We start from the raw sequence: 19,386 nt of genomic DNA, 5'->3' as shown, positions 1-19,386 counted from the left end.
AAATCAATACTTTTGTTTCCTCTTCTATTCTCACAGGCAGCAGCTTATCAGCACTTGGGTACAAGCTGTGTGGCAGCAGCAGCAGAGAAACTCCAAACCTGCCACATCTGGGGTTGTTTCCTCTGCTGAGGGAGAGCCTGCAGTCCTTTTAGCATGATTTGCAGCTATTCAGAAAATTTGTTGTAGTTTATGATGACTGTAGGGAAATACATCACAGTCCTTTTTTTTTGTTTATTAATTTTTTTCAAGTTAGAATTTGCAGCATTTTATGGACTGAGTTGTCTGAGCTCAAGTTACCCTTTAGACTTTGCTTCCAATTGTTAGATTTCATTGGTACCAACATTCAATATTATATAAAGTTGTGTTAAATGAAGCCTTCCCTTACTCTCATCATTACTTAAGTCTGTTAACTCAGTGAAGGGAAACAATTGGTTACTGCAGCAGATTCTTCACAGCAAAACTATATGTATTGAAATTATACTTTGTTTCTACCTGTAAAATAGACATTTTGTGTCAGTTAGCTCCACAAAGTTTGTTTATATCCTTCCCCACAGATGATGTTTTTATTTCTCAATATGCTACTGGGCAGAAGGAGGCTCTGAGAGCAGTGTTAAAGCAAAAGTAAGTATGTGCTGTTGGTAGTGACTCAGCTGTCCTGTTTCTTTACAGATATCCAATTATAACCCCTTCAGTTTTTGCCAAAATGTTTAGCTGGCAAGGAAAAAAGTATTACTTACTGTTCTCTGTTACTATTCTTTTTCTGTCTGTGAAGGTGTTTTCAGTTTATTTTATCATTCACTGGAGTATCATTCACTGTTTATTTTGTGTATTTTTGAGAATACCTTTAGACTACTGGAATTAATGATTTTGTGACAGAAGACTCAGGCAAGATAATTCACCTTGTGCCAAAACCATGTTACATTTTTAAAGACAGATAAGGATACGTGGTGTTTATCTGTAGGCTGGAAATTCTGAGGATCAAAAATTTAGTTGGACTTGGCTACTGGAATCACAAAATCACAGAACGGTTTGGGTTGGAAGGGACCTTAAAGACCATTTTGTTCCAACCCCCTTCCAGCACTTTCCACTAGACCAGGTTGCTCCAGGCCCCATCCAGCCTGGAATATTGAACTTCACAAAACACAAACTGCAAACACATTCTTTGTTGTGGTTACAGGAAAATGCCTTTTATATTAGGGACTGTGACATAAGCCTGAGACACTTCTCGTGTCACCCTAAAAGATGAGAGTGAATTTGTTTCATGTGTGCTGAAAGCTTCAAGGAGAAAAGCTTATACAGTGATGTCAGTGCTACGTGTGGGAAATCATTTGCTTGGAGGGGATATGGAGAAAACAATGCTATTGACAGGCACTTGTTTTTATAGAGCTCAGAACACTCCTGTACTTAGGGAGGTGAAGGTACAGCTCCTGGGAAATGCCTCCACAGAAAGAAGGGAAGGTGTTGGACATGAGCCCGGGTCAGCAGCCAGGGAAGTGGACTCTGCAACAACCATTGCAGCAGCCACTGCTGCTGCCATTGCCAGCACTGCCCCACTCCTCAAGGTGAGTAAGTGGCTTGTGGCAGTGTTAGGTCTTCGTCCACTAAAAATAGCTGATGTTCCAAACAAGCCTCAGATTGTCTGTAGTAGCTCCCCAGAGCCTGAATGTGTCTGCTCCCTGTTTTCTGTGTGCCTGTAATCTCACACTCGCTGACCAGCACACCAGAGGGAACTTCTTTGGATTTGGCTGAATGGGCAAAAGACAGAGACCATTTGATTTACCTTTTAAAAATTTGTAATATTGCTGAGCCCCCAAACATTAGGGCTAACATGGATTTTAATTGTGTCTTTTGGGAAGCAAATCCAGGATTCTGGATTGCACCACTTCTCCAGTAAAGTGTGTTTTTCACTCCTTCCTTTTTCACTCCTTCCTTTTTCTTTTTTTTTTTTTTCTGTCCTCTCTTGCAGGTCCAAAACGATTTGGAAGCCAAAGTGAACTCAGTTTCAGCATTACTTAATAAACTGCAGGAGACAGACAGACACCTGCAGCGTGTGGCTGAACAGCAAACCCATATGAGGGCTCAAAAGGAGAAGCCCCACTGTCACCACAGAGTCAGTGAGCTGGAAAAACAAATGAATGCTTTCATGGTGCAGCGGATTCAGCATCTGGAAAAGCTACAGGAGCAGCAAATGAATATTCAGGTATCTTAAGTCACAATACAGAAGCTTTAGCTTAATCATTTCTTCTGTATCTCAGTGTTAATACTGTAATAATTTGGATTATGTCTTAGTATTAGAAAGAAAGAAAGAAAGATCCAGTGGCCAGCTCAGGAGTTTAGAGCTTGTGGAAAAAGTTTTATTTCTTGTTCTGTCCCAGATATCTCCTTCCCCCTCCTCCCTAATCTTTGTGTCTGTGGAAAGTAAATGCAAAAACTGTGAAATGTTCTCATCCCCTCTGAGAGATTGTTTAGATCTTTGTTAATTGAGGAAACTTCTATTTAATAAGTAGCCAAATTAAAAAACTAAGTTATATTTAAAAGCCCCGTGTGCTTTTTGAAGGGTAGAATAATGTCCAAGCCTGTCTGCATTCTGAGGTTGTTGTAAATGACTTTTCTCCCTAATAGAATGTCAAAATCCACTTAACATGATTTCATGGCAAGTATTTATTCATGCTTAGGTTTTTCCTTGGGGAAATGAAAGCCTATCTCAGGAATACTCTGTAATTGTGTCTCTTAGTCTCATCTCCTCAGCTCTGCAGTGAACACCCGTGGGTTCCAGCAGAGTCCTGTGCCCTCCTCCAGTCTCCTGACGAAGCAACCTGAGCAGCCAGAGCAGAGATCACTCACTAACCAAGTGCCTTTGTCTCAGAGGGGTTTGTTTCCTGCCAGTGATGCTCCTGCCCAAGGTGAAGACAAACTCTTTGTTCCTTATTTTCAGTCTTAGTTTTGCATTAATTTTGTTTCCATTAATATTGGATTGTACAACACATCAATAATGAGTAGTGAACATTCCTTCAGTATAATTGGTTTTATTGCCTAATGTACTATGTAACAGACCACATATTCTGAAGATATTCCAGTCTCTTCCAGTTCAAATTAAACTGAGAGTTTTGGTTTACTAAGTGCTTCTGCACCAGGAGAGGCCTGGACTTAACTTAAAATAATCTTACTGAGAAATAATCTGTGTGGAAGCCTGTAATGAACTAGTTCATATTACAATTAGGTTTGGGGCTTTTTGCTCCCTTAGTAATAGCATTCAGAGATACAAAATGTTCTCCCTGTTTACTTTTTTAACTAGTTCTGTGATGTTTTGCATTTTTATGAAGAATTCATAAAGCTGGCATGGCTTTTTTTTTTCCCTAGATTTTTTTTTTTTGTGGATTCTACAAGGGCACAGAGGGAGAGGACAAGGGGGAGTGGCTTCTCACTGACAGAGGTCAGGGTTAGGTTGGATATTGGGAAGAAATTCTTCCCTGTGAGGGTGGTGAGGCCCTGGCACAGGTTTTCCAGAGAAGCTGTGGCTGCCCCATCCCTGGAAGTGTTCAAGACTATGGTGGACAGGGCTTGGAGCAACCTGGTCTAGTGGAAGATGTCCCTGCCCATGGCAGGGGGATTGGAAAGGACATTAAAGATCATCTCCTTCCAACCCAAACCATTCTGGGATTCTCTGATACCTTTTCCTATGAAGAAAATTGTTAACATTTAAATCACTACTTTTGCTTGTGTTCCCTGAAGCATTTTCAAGCCATTTTCCAAGTAGTGGGATTCCTGCACAAACATCTCCTCTGAAGACACCAGTTCCTCGCAGGTGTGCCCCAGAGCCTGTGTCAAAAAATGGGAGAATCTCACAGAAAGAAAACTCTGTGATGGAAAAGGAAAATATTCCCAAAGCTACAAGTGAAGGTATTGTAAGACACTCCTGGCCTCCACTGGCCTGAATAGGGTGGCCTGGGGGGTACTTTGTGTGGTCCTCACCTGTTCTGAGCTGTTGGTTTGGTGACACTTTGATACAAATATGGAGAATATTTGGAATATACATTTGGAGAGGGTCAGTTTTGTGAATAAGTCACTCGTAACTAATTAAAGACTTGTTGGCAGTGCTGATCTAACCTACAGCATCCTGACCTGATTGCTCACTGCAATGTTTTCTCACATGGAAGATCAAGTGCCCATTCATTATCAGGTTCCAAGAAGATTAGACAGAATGATGTAGAACTTGGGAGCTACTCAGTAACTGTGTCATTATCACTGGTTGAACTGAAATCTTTTGGATTTTTTTTCATGGATCCACAAGCTCTCTGTGTTATTATGGTGAAAACAGGTGGAAAGCAAATGTGGAGTAATTTTCTTTCACTGCTTTCGATCAGGTTAGTGGCATGAGACTCAGGGTTGAACATTTAATAAAAAAAAATAAAACATCTTTTTATGGTTGGTTGTGTTTAGCATTGTTTGAGGATCTAAGATGGAGGAAGAACATTTAAAGGATCCAGCCATTGTGCTCTAACAAAGTGCTTGTGTTGCTTTATCAGATCCTTCTCAGGTGCTTTTTCTGTCTCTGTTACAAAGCTGTCATGTGTTTCTGTTGTTCAGTGGGTCCAGGAATAAATGAAATGAGGCAAAGGAAGAAACATTCTGTCTATAATGGCACAGATTTGTTCTCTGTGACTCAGTCCACTGCCACCCCAGTTTCATTCATCTGTACTCTAGTTTTGCTAACTTAAAGCAGTCTTAGGAACACAGTGTGAGTGCTTTTATGTGACTTGCCTTATCTGAAATAGATCTGTATTTTTAAATTTTAAAAATATTTTTGCTATCCTTGGAGAGTATTAGGTAGTGGTGAAAATATCTGGAAAGGAAAATAAAGTATTAAATATATTGAAAAAAAGGGAACTTTCTTTTTTTCTGCCTTAGGTGAAAGGAAACTTCTGGAGCATATTCCGAGTTCTCAAGAAATGCCACTGAGGCAAAATGAGTATTCCAAGAAAACAGCATTAAACAGCAATGAAATGAGCTGGCATTCTGAGAGGGACAGGTAAATAAACATAGCAATCCAAAACTGAGGAAGAGTTTTTGTTTTTTTAGTGTGAGAGGTGTATTAGATATTGGTGGTGTAATAGAGTCACTGGTGTGGGCCTTGAGCTTGACAAAGCTGTGCTTGAAGTAGAACATTGGAGTATTTCTGTGCTACTTTTGCATTACTTTTGACAGGACCTGAGGGAACAGCATGAGGCTGAGTCAGGGGAGGTTTGGGATGGATCTCAGGAAAAGGTTCTTCCCCCACTTGATTGGACACTGGAACAGCTCCCCAGGGAACTGGTCACAGCACCAAGGCTGACAGAGCTCAAGAAGTGTTTTGACAATGCTCTCAGGCACATGATGTGATTTTTGGGGTTTTTCTGTGCAGGGCCAGGAGCTGGACTTTGATGATCCTCGAGGGTCCCTTTCAACTCAGGATATCCCATAATTCTGTGATTTCTGTGGTAGTGCAGGTAGCTGAGGGCTTGTTGCTAAGATAGTTCATAACATCTTTCTCAGAGGTCAGTGGGTGGCACTTGGAGTGTTTTTCTGTCTCTGAGTATGTGGGTTTTTTATTATAGCAGCCTGGAGAGCTGTGTCAGGCAGCCAGATGTGCAGGCACAGCTGGGCAGGCTCTGTGTCCAAGTGCCATTGTCAGTGAGACTCTGAACTGCCTGCTTGTGGGATCTGCATGAAAACACTTTGGTGGGAAGGAGCAGCAGCCACCTAAGAATTCCTAAGCTTTAGAGTGGGTGAAAAAATGTTCTGAGCCATCCAGTCTGAAACATATTTTCCCCAGGCAATAATGCAATGTCATAACTTCACTAATACAGTGAGAAACTGCTACATATATACTCTCTGATCTATGGTAGTGTGGACAAAAATGTTATTTGCTTCAAATGGAGAGGTATCCAAAGTTTAAATATTGCTCAGTGAAATGTAGTTTCACTGTTGAAAATATAAGGATACAGCTCAAGGTGTTAAGTGATAAGCAGAGAAAACCCAGTAATCTCTCTGTAAGTTCAGATGCAAAAGAAAATTCCACTTTATCTGAAGGTTTGGTGTTCTTGCACTCTAAATTCATGCTTGGTTTCACAGTTGGCTACTTTCTTGGGCCACATGAGGAGCCATGAGAGTTTTAATCAGGGATGCTTCTCCCATCAGGCACAATGCTTTGCATACAGAGCCAGTCCCTGATTTTGAAAGCTACAGTTCAATTGAGAAGACAGTGAAAAAAGCAGATGATTTACTTCAAGATCTTGGCCAGTTGAGAAGAGAAATGCACAACATGCTCCAGGTAAAATCCATGTTAGAATGACCAGGAGTTTCAATAAGGGAAATAAAAAATATGGAGAAAAACTTAGAAGTCTGGTGTCAGTAAAAGTGTTGCTTTTGCTTCTACCCCTGTAAAAAGACCAACATTTGTTTAAAATTAATTGAAATATTGGAGCCTTTGTGTGTGGGAAAGGAATTTGAGCCTGAATGATGGACTGGACTGTAGAGGCTCTTCCTGCCATTGCCCCAGACTTAAAACAGGTGAGAAAGAAAAAAAGGGAGTTATTTACATGTGTATTTTAAGGTTTCAGATATTTCTGCTTGCTCTCTTCCTGTAATACTAGAGGTGATGTAACATTCCCATTTGGGAAAGAACAGTGATCTGCAGTCAGCTTTAAGGGATCACTTAAGCACTTCTTTCCTCATTTTGCCACTGTTTGAGTGCTGTTTCCAAGGAATTGCCTTGTGTCTTATGCCAATTATTTTGTACCTTTGGAGGTACAAAACCTGGTTCTGTGCTGGCAACGTGAGTTTTTTTTGACAATTGAGGCTTTTACCTGTTTGTTAACCTGGTTCCACGTGGGAAAAAGGTGTGCTGGGGTCCTCTCTTCTTGTAAATACACACAGTGGGAGGGAAGAAAGACTTGTAAATTCAGGTCTCTGAATTAGCTTGGAACGTGATAGCTCTGATTCTCTTGGTTTCAGCTTTCCTATTTCCCTAAAAATATTTTGTAGTACATGCCAGTTGTCTGCTGCTGGATCTTTAGGAAATGTAGCTTCACTCATCAGATCTTACAGCATAGATGATGCATTTTTGTATAGATTTTGTAGCATTTAGTGGGTTGTATGTTTAACTGTTCTTATGAGTAACAGAGCAGGTGCCATGTGCCCCATTTATGTTGCAAATATTTGCTCTCCACTATTGCTAAAAGCTTAAACAAGTAACATACCTTTTATAGGCAACACAAAGGGATGAGATGGGAGAAGGAGTGGCAGGGGAGGAAGACAGAGGTGACACAAATGGTTTGAAACCTCTTTTCTCTCATGAAAAAGGTCAGTGGGAAGACAGAGGTGACTTCAGCAGGTAGAAAGTTGGGTCAATTAGGGACTTAGCTGTTGAATTCTCATCGTTGAGAGCTTTGTGGAGTGAGATAGTAAATGCTTGGGTGAGTGAGCCTTTGCTTTGCCATAAAGCAAAGGGCTGAATGAGCTGAGGACAGAAGGTGGTGCTCCAACCCAGCAGGAGTGAGCTGGGCCATTCAGGGCTTCCAGGGAATTCACTGTGCCCAGTTACACTGATCAAATACCTGCTGGGGATTTGACCCTGACTTATCTGTCTTTAGATTAAAGCTTCAACAGCTCTTCTTCTGTCTTTTTAGGAAGCAAATTCATGGAAATCTGACATGAATGATCTTATTAAGGTAGACCTTGATTTTTTTTTAATTGTTTTTTTTTAAATACTGTGATACTGATGCAGTTTTGAATGTGTTTGCAATGAAATGACACTGCATGACTATGTATGTTTATTAAAAGGTTGCTGTTATGTATAGATTACATTACCCAAAGTAAGATTTAACTTGTTCTTAGACTTGTCTAAATCAGATCTTAGTGCAAGTACCTTGAGGGAATAATACAAATATCAGGCAAAAAGCTGCTGTCTCAAGTGGACACAGTGTGGACTGATAATTATCATTTCATGATCTGGGCCTACCTGGCAACTTCACATCATTTTACAATTGAACATGGATCTGTAATTCTTACATTTTCTCACAGATTTTAGCTCTTACTGAGCTACTATTTGTCAAAAAGTTTCTTTTAGAAATGAAGGCCTACGTAAAATTGATAAATAATTTGGTATATTGTCCTTTTCTCACCAGGAAAAACCAGGACTATGGGATCAGTGTGTTGGTTTCTGTTTTGTTGAGTCCATTGTGACAAAACACCTGTTAGAACAGAAACTTGTGTTTAATTCTGATTTGATAAAAGAACAACCTTAAAACCAAAACTGAGTTGTGATCTGTGAGGTCTTTTTTTTCTGTTCATTCAGTTGATGCTTTCAGAGTCTACTCAAGTTTGGGTATTTTGGTTTTGATTTGATTTTTTTTTTTTTTAATGTACATTTATCTCTTTTTTAATTTTTTTTTTGGTTGTTAAGTGAAGTTCTCAGGGGCCTCTGGGTTTCATCAGGAGTGTGAGAATGACTGTGAGAACTTGTTTCCTGTGTTTGTGTCCCTTCCTTTTGTATTTAGCAGCTAATTTATGCTCGATTTTTATCTCTGGGAAAGGGTTCTGCAAAGGAAAAGGCTTCATTGTTCCTTCTGAAAAGTGAAGATCAGTGAAAGTGGGAGAGGATCAAGGGCTGTTGAGGGGTTTGTCTTGTTGTTAAAACTTCGAGGTATTGATTGGTGTTTCTTGGGGTAGACTGATGCCAAACAAGTGCATATATTGAGAGAAGGTTGGTTTTTATTAGGCTTTAGTTATATTTAATTACTGTTACATTTGCATGTGATGCTTCATGTCCCTAATTACCATCTTCTCACATGCTTATGGTCTTCATTAGTATTGCTTCTCACACTTTACATCATTTGCCATTTGAGGGTTTTTTTGGGTGTCTTTCAGTTTTCTTGACTTCTAAATATATTTGCAACACACTGAATGTTCTGGAGTAATTCAAGTTGGTGGCATTCCCTGTGATGGCTTTGATAATAGGATATTTGGCACAGAATAATAGGATATTGCAATCTCTGATTAAAAGCTGGAGGTTCTGTTTCAATTTTAGTCCAGAAGTCCCACTGTTGCACCTGATCCTCCTGAACATCCTCTGCTCAATAGACCATCCATCCTTCAAAATATCCAAGTGCCCAAATCCATCCTGAGGGATGCTGAGAGGACTTTGAGAGGAGTTCAGAACAATAAGAAATTTCTCGAGGAGAATCTGGAAACTGTCACTCGTGCAAAGGATGGAGATGCCACATATTCCTTCATTAACAGCTTGACTACAAACAGGTCAGACCCTTTCATTCAGTGCTTGTGAGGCTGCTCCTTGTCTGTGAACTCCTTTTAGCACCTCTTTTCTGATTTTTTTTTTTAAATCTGTGCATTGAAGAACTAATGCAAAAAGTATTTATTGGCTCTTCTTAGCAATCATTAGCTGGTTCTTGAACTTCAGGTGGTGTTTGACCCTTGTGATGTGAACTGAATTTTTGTCAGGTGCCTGTCACTTCTTGCTAAGTCTGAATTCTGAGGCTTTGTCATCTGGACAAACTGCTCTGCTTGCCATGACTTTGGGGCATTGAGCTGCCTCCATACAAACATTCCAAACAAATAAGAAAATTCAAGACTATTTTCATCATTTGTAATCCTGTAAATGTCACAGAATTAATCATCCTACAGCACATCTTTGCCTTTTGAACTTTTGCTTCGTTAGTTGTGTTAAATACTCTTGCTTGAATCATAATGAAAGTTTTCCTATTAAAATGCAACTTAAACTTGCATTTTCCTGAGGAAAGCAGCTATTCTATGTATATGTAAAGATTTTTTTTTTCAGGCATGATACCTGCTCTCATTATCTTGTCGGGCATGTAGTAATTTGTCATCTACTTTTTGTCTTTTGAGCTGGAGTGTTTTTGTAGCCTTGTTTTTTCAGTTTTGCTCAAAGCAGGAGCTGACACATGGCTGCCTCTGATTCCTAAATATTTGCAGTAACCTTAGTACTTACCAGCAGGGAGTGGGGTTTGCAGGCATTCCATAAGAACAGGTTTGGATCTGGGAAATCATGGCTTTGTTTAGTCCCTTTGGAGGATGTAGAGGTGCAAAATCCTCCTGTCTGTGTTCTGGGTTTCCCTTTTTATAGCATTTATAGGTCACTACTTTCCCAGGAAGAAATCTGACCTAAAATAGTTCTTTCCTCTGTTTCAGAGATGTGTTGGAAGAGATCCGTATCAGGAGGGCTGTGGACGAGTGGATCCAGGCAATCAGTGAAGAAATCCAGGTATGGCTGGAAAAATGAGTTCAGATTTTTGCCTTGTGTTTTTCCACCTTGCCTTGTTCTTTCCTGTCCAGAGTGAAGTGGGTTTACTCACACCTTGAAAACGTGAGAAAACTGCTTATTATTCCTAGCATGTAGTAGGCTACAATAAAATACTTGCTTTTATTTTAGAACTTTGGTTTCTTAATGAAAATCTCTGGTCCCAGTTGCTGGGTAACACGGAGGACAGACCATTTCTCAGAGCTTCAGAGTTACCCACACGCTCTTCTGATAGCCTTGAAGATAAAAATCTCCATTTATTTTTTTTATGTTTTATCTTTAGGCTGAAATGGCAAGAAGTGATTCAGAACAAGTGAAATATGATCCAAAACTCCCGTGGATCAAGAGAGCCCAAAACCTCAAGGCCATGAAGGCCAAGAAAGAAATGAAAGCGAAAACTCAACAAATCCAAGGTGGCTCAATAAAGATGCCTCTATGTGCAGCTAAGCCATTGCAGAAGCAAGAGGAAGATAACACCAGGAAACAGAGGCTTAGAACTTACTTTCCTGGGGGTTTGCAGAGGAGAGAAGGAAGGGCAGATGTGAGTTCCCAGGTGGTTGGTTTCTCTTTTGGTGGCAACTGTTAATGCAGCATTGATGTGACAAATTGTGGGTGTAACTGTAATAATTAGAAAGGAAAGTGGTGGCCCTGTCCTGTCCAAATTTTCATACATGAAGAATTGTAAACTGCTTTTTTTGTTTTCCCTTTTGATGTGCATCAGGGCCCTGGGAGTGCACTGGTACAAAATGAAGATTATCTGTGTCGAGTTTATGGGAAACCAATTTACCAGGGCCATCGCAGCACCCTCAAAAAAGCCCCATATCTGAGGTTCAACTCTCCCTCTCCCAAATCCAAACTTCCAAGGCCCAAGCTGATAGAGTATGTTAAAGGTAAGTAACCATTTGATGTGAACAAGGTGTTCCTTCCCAGTTTTTCTGTTAGGAGTTCCTTGTATAAATGAAGCTGTTTAATTGTAGTTCACCTGCTCTTCAATTTAAAGCCTAAGCAACTGCAGTTGCTTTCTAGAGGGGTGGTCACTGCCCCAGGTTTGCCAGTGTTTAAGAGGCATTTGGAAAATGCCCTTACAAATAATATATTTATATCTGTATCTCTATATCTATATATCTAGATCTATTTCTATATATATCTTTATATAAAATATATGTGTATAGAAATACCAGGCTTTAACTTTTGGTCAGCCCTGAATTGCTCAGGTTATCCAATCCATTGGGATTAGATGATTGTTGTAGGTCCTATCCAACTGAAATAATCCATTTCTGTTTCTATTTCTATTTAAGATGCTCTTTTCAAAACTAAATTAAAAAAAAAAAAAAGCCCATAAGTTTTCAGACTTGCCTAGTGTGTATCTCACTTACTTTAGATTATCAAATAAATAAAATTTATTCACTAATCTAATTTGATGTTTCTAAATTTAAGAAGTATATTAATGCTTTAAGAAGTATATTAATATGCCTCTATTGTTGTCCAAGTCTTAAAGAGCTGAATTGCCAGAAGTGATCCCATCTGAAAGCTGAGTGTGTTGGAAAATGAACTCAGCTTTTGATAAAGGTCACTGAGAGATGAATTCTTTATGTCAGGTTTAAAGTCATGTCATTTATGTGCTTAATTTATTCAGATTTCAGAAAGGTACTGAGATTTGAAAGATTAAGGAAACCTGAGAGTTAATTTCCCGCTTCTAAGACATTAATTGAAACATGAAAAATTAAATTTGTGGGCTTGAAGATGACATCTGTTAACTTGGAAATATTGAAAGAAGTCATCACAATCGCTGGTGAAGTTCACTAAATGCAGGCAGCCTCTTTTGTGAGTCCAATCAGGGTTAAAAGCAGAGTATAACTCCTTTCTGTAAGAGCTTGTTAAGGCCATTTAATTGTCAAAGATTATTAGTGGATTAATAATGAATTCCATTCATTAGTTTTGTAGGCAAAGTATTAAGATAAGAAGATACCAATTTTCAAACCTATTAAAAATGTGTAAAAATTATAAAAAAGGGAGACTCTATGATATCTGACCTAACTTAATCTTGAGTTAGTAGAAAGTAATGTTTTAATTGGATCAGTTTTATTTCTTAGTTATCTTCTCAAAATTCAGCTGATTCTTAATACAGAAGATAAGGTCAATCTTTAACTGATATGTTAGAAAATCTAATCTGCATGGTATTACTGCAAGATACAGTGAGCAAATTGCATGATAAAGGGTAATGATGGAGAGAAAGTGTGGAGATGGGAGAGAAGGTTCAGTGTAAGAGGTATTAAAGTGATTATGGGCACAGTGGAGTTAATAGGATGTGCATCAATGGGAAAATATGAGCTGGCTCCCTCCACACTTCTTGCACTTGCCCTGTTGTTACCCACGCAGGGAAAATATTCTTGATGCAATCTGAAATGTCACGTTTTAAAAACGCTGCCTGAGCTTTTATTGCAGCTGTAAAAATGCTCTGTTCTGTGTGAAATACAAGAGATGAACATCAGAAGGCAGTCACTTGATGAAAGCATGTTTTTGGGCCATTAAAGTGTGTGGTGTAAAACAACAGATATGTCTTTGAAGGCAGGCACTGCTGGGTTTGAGGTTGGGTTTGTTGGGGGGTTTTTTTACATTATTATTATTTTAATACTATTGAGAAACCTGGTCTAGTGGGAGGTGTCCCTGCCCATGGCAGGGGGTTGGAAGTGGATGGTCTTTAAGGCCCCTTCCAACCCAGACCATTCTGTGGTCATAATGTTCATCCACAGTGGCAGATCCTCAAAACAGTACAAGAATCTCTTGTTTAGCCCCACGTGCTCTTCGTGCCATTTCCTGGCACTTCTCTTACCTGTGCTCTGGAGCCCAGTTGTGATCCAGGAAGAAAAAGTGTTACTGGTAGAAAGTATTCCCAATTCTCATAACCCTCCTGGAAAATGTGAGTCACAGTCCTGGCAAAAACCTAGAAAACCTCAAGACTTACTTTTTTTTTTAAAAGGTGAGAACGGGTTACATGAAAACAGATAGTCTGTTACATGAAAACAGATAGTCTTGTTGCTTGTGTATTTTATTTTACCTCTCTTGAAACATGTCTTTTTTATTTTTTTTTTTTTTGGTGAATAATGTTATATTGGTAGACCAGCATGATAGATCTCTCATTTTGACTCCTGGTTATGCTGTGCACCTATAATTTAATTTATTCTGCACAGATTTGTTTGAACAAAATGTGTGCTGGTAAGCACTTAGTGTAGCAATAACAGTAACACAGTGACCACTAAGATTTGGATTGAGAACAGACACTTCTTTAAAAATATTCAATCAGCAGTTCTGCTTTTGCTGAGTCCAAAATGAATTTTCTTCTATATTTATTGGCCTCTTGTCCTTTATGGAAGGTCACAACCTTTCCAGGGAGGCCAATTTCACCATTCCAGCAACAGTATCTTGTAAAGTGGTAGAAAGAGTGCCCCCTCCTCCAACTAATTATAATAACTGGGTTATTTGATGATTTGAAACTAGCAGTTTTCTACCAATAACATGTTTAATTCCGTGGTGTCAGTGAAGAGTGAAGGTTCAGGTTGTGTGAATTGTAAGAAGCTGCTCCTGTGCTTGTTTTCTGCTGGAGGCAAATAGAAATTAAAGAGAAAGCTGCACTGGATCGATGGTGCCTTCAATCTTCCAGCACTCCTGCGTGTGACAAACACGGTTTAAAGCTCTTTGCCTGAAAACAGGATGAACTCTGGATAGCCTTTCCCATTCCAAGCCATGAAGTCACTCAGCAGCAGCACAGCAACGTGTGTTTGCAGGAATAAAGCCACCAGAAAATCTGTTTCTCTATTTCACATCAGGCTGCACTTATGGAAAGTTATGGTTTTGTCTCTATTGGGGCAGTAAATAAAATAAGATCCCCCCCCCCCCCTTGTATTCTTATCTAAGGGAAGAATGGAAGAATTTAAAGGAAGCACTCCAATGAATATGTCCTATTCCAAGTTCTCTGATTTTACTGCCTTTAAAATGAGGTCAGCTTTTGCTTGATACTGGCATTACCTGACTCTGGGTAAGACAGTTGCTCAAGGTGCTTAATTTCTGTGCTTTCCTGCACCTTGTCAATAAAATGGAACAGTAATAGCTGGTGTTTCACATGGGTCTCATGAAGATGAAAGAGTTAAATGCTTTTGCTGCTCTTGTGAAGATCCTGTTATGGCAGGGAAGTATAAATAATAAAATTAGAAACAGATCTGTTCTCCTCTGTAGTAGGAGTGTAAATAAAATGCAACAGAGTTGAGTGAGCGCTTTAAAGCACCGGGTTCTTTAAAAAAAAAGAAAGGAAGAACCCAATCTCACAGATCTGCACCCGCAGATTCCCTTCCTGGCCTTGATGTCCCAGGTGATAAAGGCTTAGGAATAGTTGGAAGTCTTTGGCCTTGGGTTTGATTGGCTGGAAAATCCAGACTTATTAAATGACCCTGTTTTGTCAGAGGATCCACTGAGCTTGGTTTAAATTAGTGTTAGAATAAGGATGTTTATTTAAGACTGAAATGGCCATCTGGAGAGTCTCTTTTCAGTCATTTTATAACTCTCAACCATTTTCTTTGCAAATAAACTCTGGTGACTAATGCTTACTTTCTTATGGGAAGTTAGGAAAAAAAAATCAACCAACACTTTTATGAGTAAGAGATCATTTCTAAAAAAAAAAAAAACAACCTTGGAGTTGTTTTCTTGCATAATGTGAACTGATAAGTAGATGTAAAACACTAGTTTTTTTAAAGCTAAGTTTAATTAAATGTCTAGTTTCTGCCCAGTGCAAATAAACTTTTGAGGGGGGAAATGAAAAGTTGAAAGCAATTAAAATGAGGTGCTGTGTGTGTACAGTACTTCATCATTCCCACTGTGAGAACCTTGTTTTTACAAGTTGGCAGCACTACAGATACACTGCCAATTCCTGCTTTTGCTCAAAAGTTCAAGGCCAAGGGGGACTGTGAGATCATGTAGTGTGACCTCTGCTAAATCACAGGCCTCTGAACTGTATCTGTTTATGTTCCTGACTCCAGTAATTTGTCTCTGACTGCAGAACAGTTTTTCTGGCTAACCTGTGCTGGGCAGAAAGGCACATGCTCAGCATTTAAAGGCATCAGAAATTCTGCCCTTCTTCCCGTGGCTGGACACCTTCTGGTTCAATAGGACACTTCAAATTGAGCATCTGATTTGTAGTGAGGTTTTGGCTTCAGTTTGCAGCTTCCTGGTGATTTTTCCTTAAAAAATGAAAAAGGCCTTTCGATGTCCAATCTGTTTTAATACTTACAGAGGTACAGACTTAGTACTGAATGCAGAGTTATCATATATGGAAGTCTCCTCCTGCTCCATGTCTCTGACATCCTGTTGACACATCTGAGGGTTTTATCCCCTTGGCCACAGCATTTTATTGTGATTTCTCTTCCCATTGCTTATCCAACGGGACAGCAAAGCCTTTTCCAGAGCCTCTTCTTTCTGACCTCTCACTGAAGAGTTGTGACTTGCTCTTCTTGTTTCCAGGCTTATAACCCATAATTTGTCTGTACAAAAACACCACTTTGTGAGAGAATTGCCTTATTTGCTTGTCTGCATTTGTTAAAAGTCAGATTATCAATCTTTTTCATCCCCCTACTTTATAATCCTTGACTTTCATTCTTCAGTTAATTAGGAGGCTCTTTAAATGTGAACAGAGCTAAAAAGTGCTGGTTGACACGTGTTAAGTGGCCAGGAACACAGGGAGGTGGTGATTAGAAACAACAGAGGAGTAACATGACATTTTTTTGGCTGTAACAAAGAGATGGAACTGGTTACCAACGTGACTCTTTACAGATTCATTTTCCTGATGCCTGCAAAGTAGCAGCAGAAGCACTTCTGTTTGATTCACAGTGGTTGACTCCTTTTTGGGAAGAATTTATCCATTTAGATTAAAGTTAATAATTTCCTTAATAATTACCATTGCTTGCAAAAGATTTAGGCTGAGTAAGGTCTTGCATGACTGTACAGTGAGAAATGCACTTTGCAATAAATGCTCTCCTCTGCTATATGCTGAAGATACTTTTACACACAAATTACTTCTGGCTGCTATTTACAATAAACTTTAAAAACTGGACCAGAGAAATCAGTGCTTCCTTGATGCTGGAAGTCAAGAATTATGGATATTATGGCTTGATTTGCCAGTAGCAATGAGTTGTTAAACCAGGAATTTGTAGATTATACCTGTTCCTTTGAGTACCTGTCAGTCTTGTGGCTACATTTGTAACCTAAATCATGGATTTCTTCTTAGCAGCTAAATCACATATTTTGTTTCATCCTGCTACTATCCTTGTGTTCTTTTCATGTTTCTGTGCTTTTATTTGGTATATTCAGCTTGAAAATGGCAATTTTAACTCCTTTATTGCTGTCAGTACTGAGACATCTCCCTTAGCACTTCTAGATTCTGCCCTTCCTGACTCCCTCCCTCACTCCCTCCATCCCTCAGCAAATATTTATAATTCCTTCAGCAGGAAGGCTTGAATTAGCAGAATGTGGGATGTGCCTGGGTTTGTACGTGTCGATGACATGCAGTTTATCTGCTCTTGTTTCAGGTACAAAGGTTAAGTCAGCAAGAACCCAGACTTCTTCTCACACACAGAAGGTCATCACCAGCCCCAGGAGACAGCATCCTGTGTATGCTCTTCCCCAGGAAAATCAGTATGTCTTCAGTCCCAGTCAGGATGTGCCTCCTGCCTATGGTCCCCTTGAAGGTCACCTCATTCCCATGGCTATTCCACTAGGTAGGAGCAAGTAACCTGGAGAAGGACGTGTGGAGGTTAATCACTGCTGCTTCATGGAAATACAACTTGTTCCTTCTTAAATCAGTGATTGGAGGGTTGGAATTAGATGATCTCTAAGGTCCCTTTCAGCCCAGACCATTCTGTGATTTGCCCTGGTCCATGAGATTTGCAGCTGCCCTTCCCATAGGATATCTGGGGGATCAGTTTAAAATGTTCTGGTTTTCCTCATACTTTATTCTGGATGTCTAATGACACCCTGATAGAGCAATTATTTCACAGAATCACAGAAGGGTTTGGGTTGGAAGGGACCTTGAGGATCATCTTGTTCCATGGGCAGGGACACCTTCCACTGGACCAGTTTGCACAGAGCTCCATCCAACCTGGCCTTGGACACTTCCAGGGTTGGGGCATCCACAGCTTCTCTGGGCAACCTGTGCCAGGGCCTCACTCCCTTTACAGGGAATAATTTCTTCCTAATATTCAATCCAAAGCTACTCTTGGTCAGTTTGAGGCCATTCCACCTTGTCCTGTCACTACATTCTCTTGTAAAAAGTCCCTCTCCATCCTTCTTGTAGGCTCCTTTCAGGTACTGGAGCTTATTGCCCCACTTTTATTGCTTACCTGTCCCCTTTCTTGCACACTTTCCATTTCTAGGGTTCATATTCTGCCTTTAAGTTTGGTGTCCACATAAGCAGGAACTGAATTACTGGCCCTTGGATTCAACATTTGCAATGACTTCAGCCCAGCAGTCTCAGTAGGATTGTGCCAAACACACTAAATTAATTGTTAAAAGGTTCTGTACTTTTGCACCTTGAAGGGAACCTTTCTACAGGCCTTGTTTTGAGAAGGGTTAGTATTATATTGGCATTTAAGGAAGAGAATTATGTTTTTTAAAGGGTCTCTCAAAAATTTGTGAGGTGGTATTATAAGTGTAATCTTATTTTGGATATGATTACAAGAATGTGAGAGGGGGGAAACATGGTGTGTACTTTTTGATCAGCAAACACAATTCTGATTTTCAGCAGTAGGTGTCACCACAGTCAAGAAAGTAATTTTTAAAAATGGCACTGTTGAGTTTACAGTTTCTGCTGGGAAAGCCTTCAAATTACCTGGTGAATCCCCACATTGTTAATAGGGGACTTTTTAATTGGTGTGTAATTGCACACAGAATCTCAGTCTGACATGAAACACAGACACGTAGAAATTAATTTTAATTAATTTATGAATTGACTGACTTTGGAGATTTAGATGTATTTTTAATTGTTTTTCAACTGTCCCTAGGTCAGACCCAGAGCAGTACATCCCTGCAGCCTGCTGGGATCATCATAGACAAACCACACCCTGTCACAGTTACAACCTCCCTCCCTCAAGTGCCAAAACCTCCAGTTGAGATAAAAAAACCAAACATAGCTGTGATAGAGATGAGATCAGAGAAAAAGGATCCACCTCAGCTCTCTGTGCAGGTACTTGTCAAGAGTGATGATTATTTGTTTGTTTCTTTTAATGAATGCTAATTAAAGGCAGTCTGATCCACCACTAGTGCTCTTTGACATCCATAGATGGTTTTCAGCAAGCAATAGAAACACATATAATGGAGGGACCAGGAAGTTCTCATGCTGTGCTAATATATTCACTCATATTTTATCAATTATCTTTATTATTTCACCAAAATAGAAAACTATTTCTTCCCTCTGTCACCTAGGCAGGGTGTGTGTAAAAATAGATCCGTGTCACATTTTCTTTTTTTTAATGAGATTTTTCAGCCAGAACAAACTTGGAATCAAAAAAAGTATAAATATAAATGTCAGTTTTCTTGGATGACTGCTTTGGCCTTTAAGATTTCTGTTTCAAGCATGATTGTCAACCCAAGGATTTCACTGCAAATTAATCAACCCCCACAGTCCTTACCTAGTGGGCTGGAGTCTGTTGTCAAGGAAGTGAATGTTTCTTATGTGTTCATTATTTTGGGCTCAAATTGTTGAGACTGTACACATCCCACATACACCTTTCAGATTCAAATGATTCATGGACCTCAGAGTTAAATACAGGTAGAGTTTTGTGTGGTTTGTTCCTTTGCTGTGTCACTATTCCACCCACATTTTGTTGTTAGTTCACCCAGTTCTTAAATGCTTAATGTGATTTTTCCCTGAGGAATTAAGCAAGCATTTAAATCTTTGTTCTTAACAGACACACAATCCATTTTGATGCTACAGTGGACCTGTTTTTATATTGTAATACAATTTTCCTTTTGTTTTACTGTACCAGATGTGTGACAGTGTGAAGCCAATAACCAACCTACACAGTGCA

General features: G+C 39.5%; 1 protein-coding gene across 9 annotated transcripts in view; it reads left to right on the top strand.

The window, feature by feature from the left end:
- Positions 1-19,386, top strand: part of KIAA0586 (KIAA0586 ortholog) — a 74,922-nt gene that overhangs the window by 2,468 nt on the left and 53,068 nt on the right. For 8 of the 9 annotated variants that reach the window (XM_064659508.1, XM_064659507.1, XM_064659506.1 and 5 more), the window contains exons 4-17: positions 555-621; positions 1,385-1,562; positions 1,967-2,200; positions 2,735-2,903; positions 3,733-3,900; positions 4,909-5,029; positions 6,178-6,310; positions 7,668-7,709; positions 9,068-9,294; positions 10,207-10,279; positions 10,599-10,856; positions 11,037-11,205; positions 16,891-17,079; positions 18,361-18,542. In XM_064659508.1, coding sequence (XP_064515578.1) covers positions 555-621; positions 1,385-1,562; positions 1,967-2,200; positions 2,735-2,903; positions 3,733-3,900; positions 4,909-5,029; positions 6,178-6,310; positions 7,668-7,709; positions 9,068-9,294; positions 10,207-10,279; positions 10,599-10,856; positions 11,037-11,205; positions 16,891-17,079; positions 18,361-18,542 — 2,210 coding nt within the window. The remainder of the gene's footprint in view (positions 1-554; positions 622-1,384; positions 1,563-1,966; positions 2,201-2,734; positions 2,904-3,732; positions 3,901-4,908; positions 5,030-6,177; positions 6,311-7,667; positions 7,710-9,067; positions 9,295-10,206; positions 10,280-10,598; positions 10,857-11,036; positions 11,206-16,890; positions 17,080-18,360; positions 18,543-19,386) is intronic. The other variant, XM_064659511.1, reaches the window with a different exon arrangement.

The sequence above is a fragment of the Pseudopipra pipra genome, chromosome 6, assembly GCF_036250125.1.
Source record: "Pseudopipra pipra isolate bDixPip1 chromosome 6, bDixPip1.hap1, whole genome shotgun sequence".
Taxonomy (NCBI): Eukaryota; Metazoa; Chordata; class Aves; order Passeriformes; family Pipridae; genus Pseudopipra; species Pseudopipra pipra.
The sequence above is the reverse complement of the archived record's forward strand: the minus strand, read 5'-3'. Positions and strand labels throughout refer to the sequence as shown.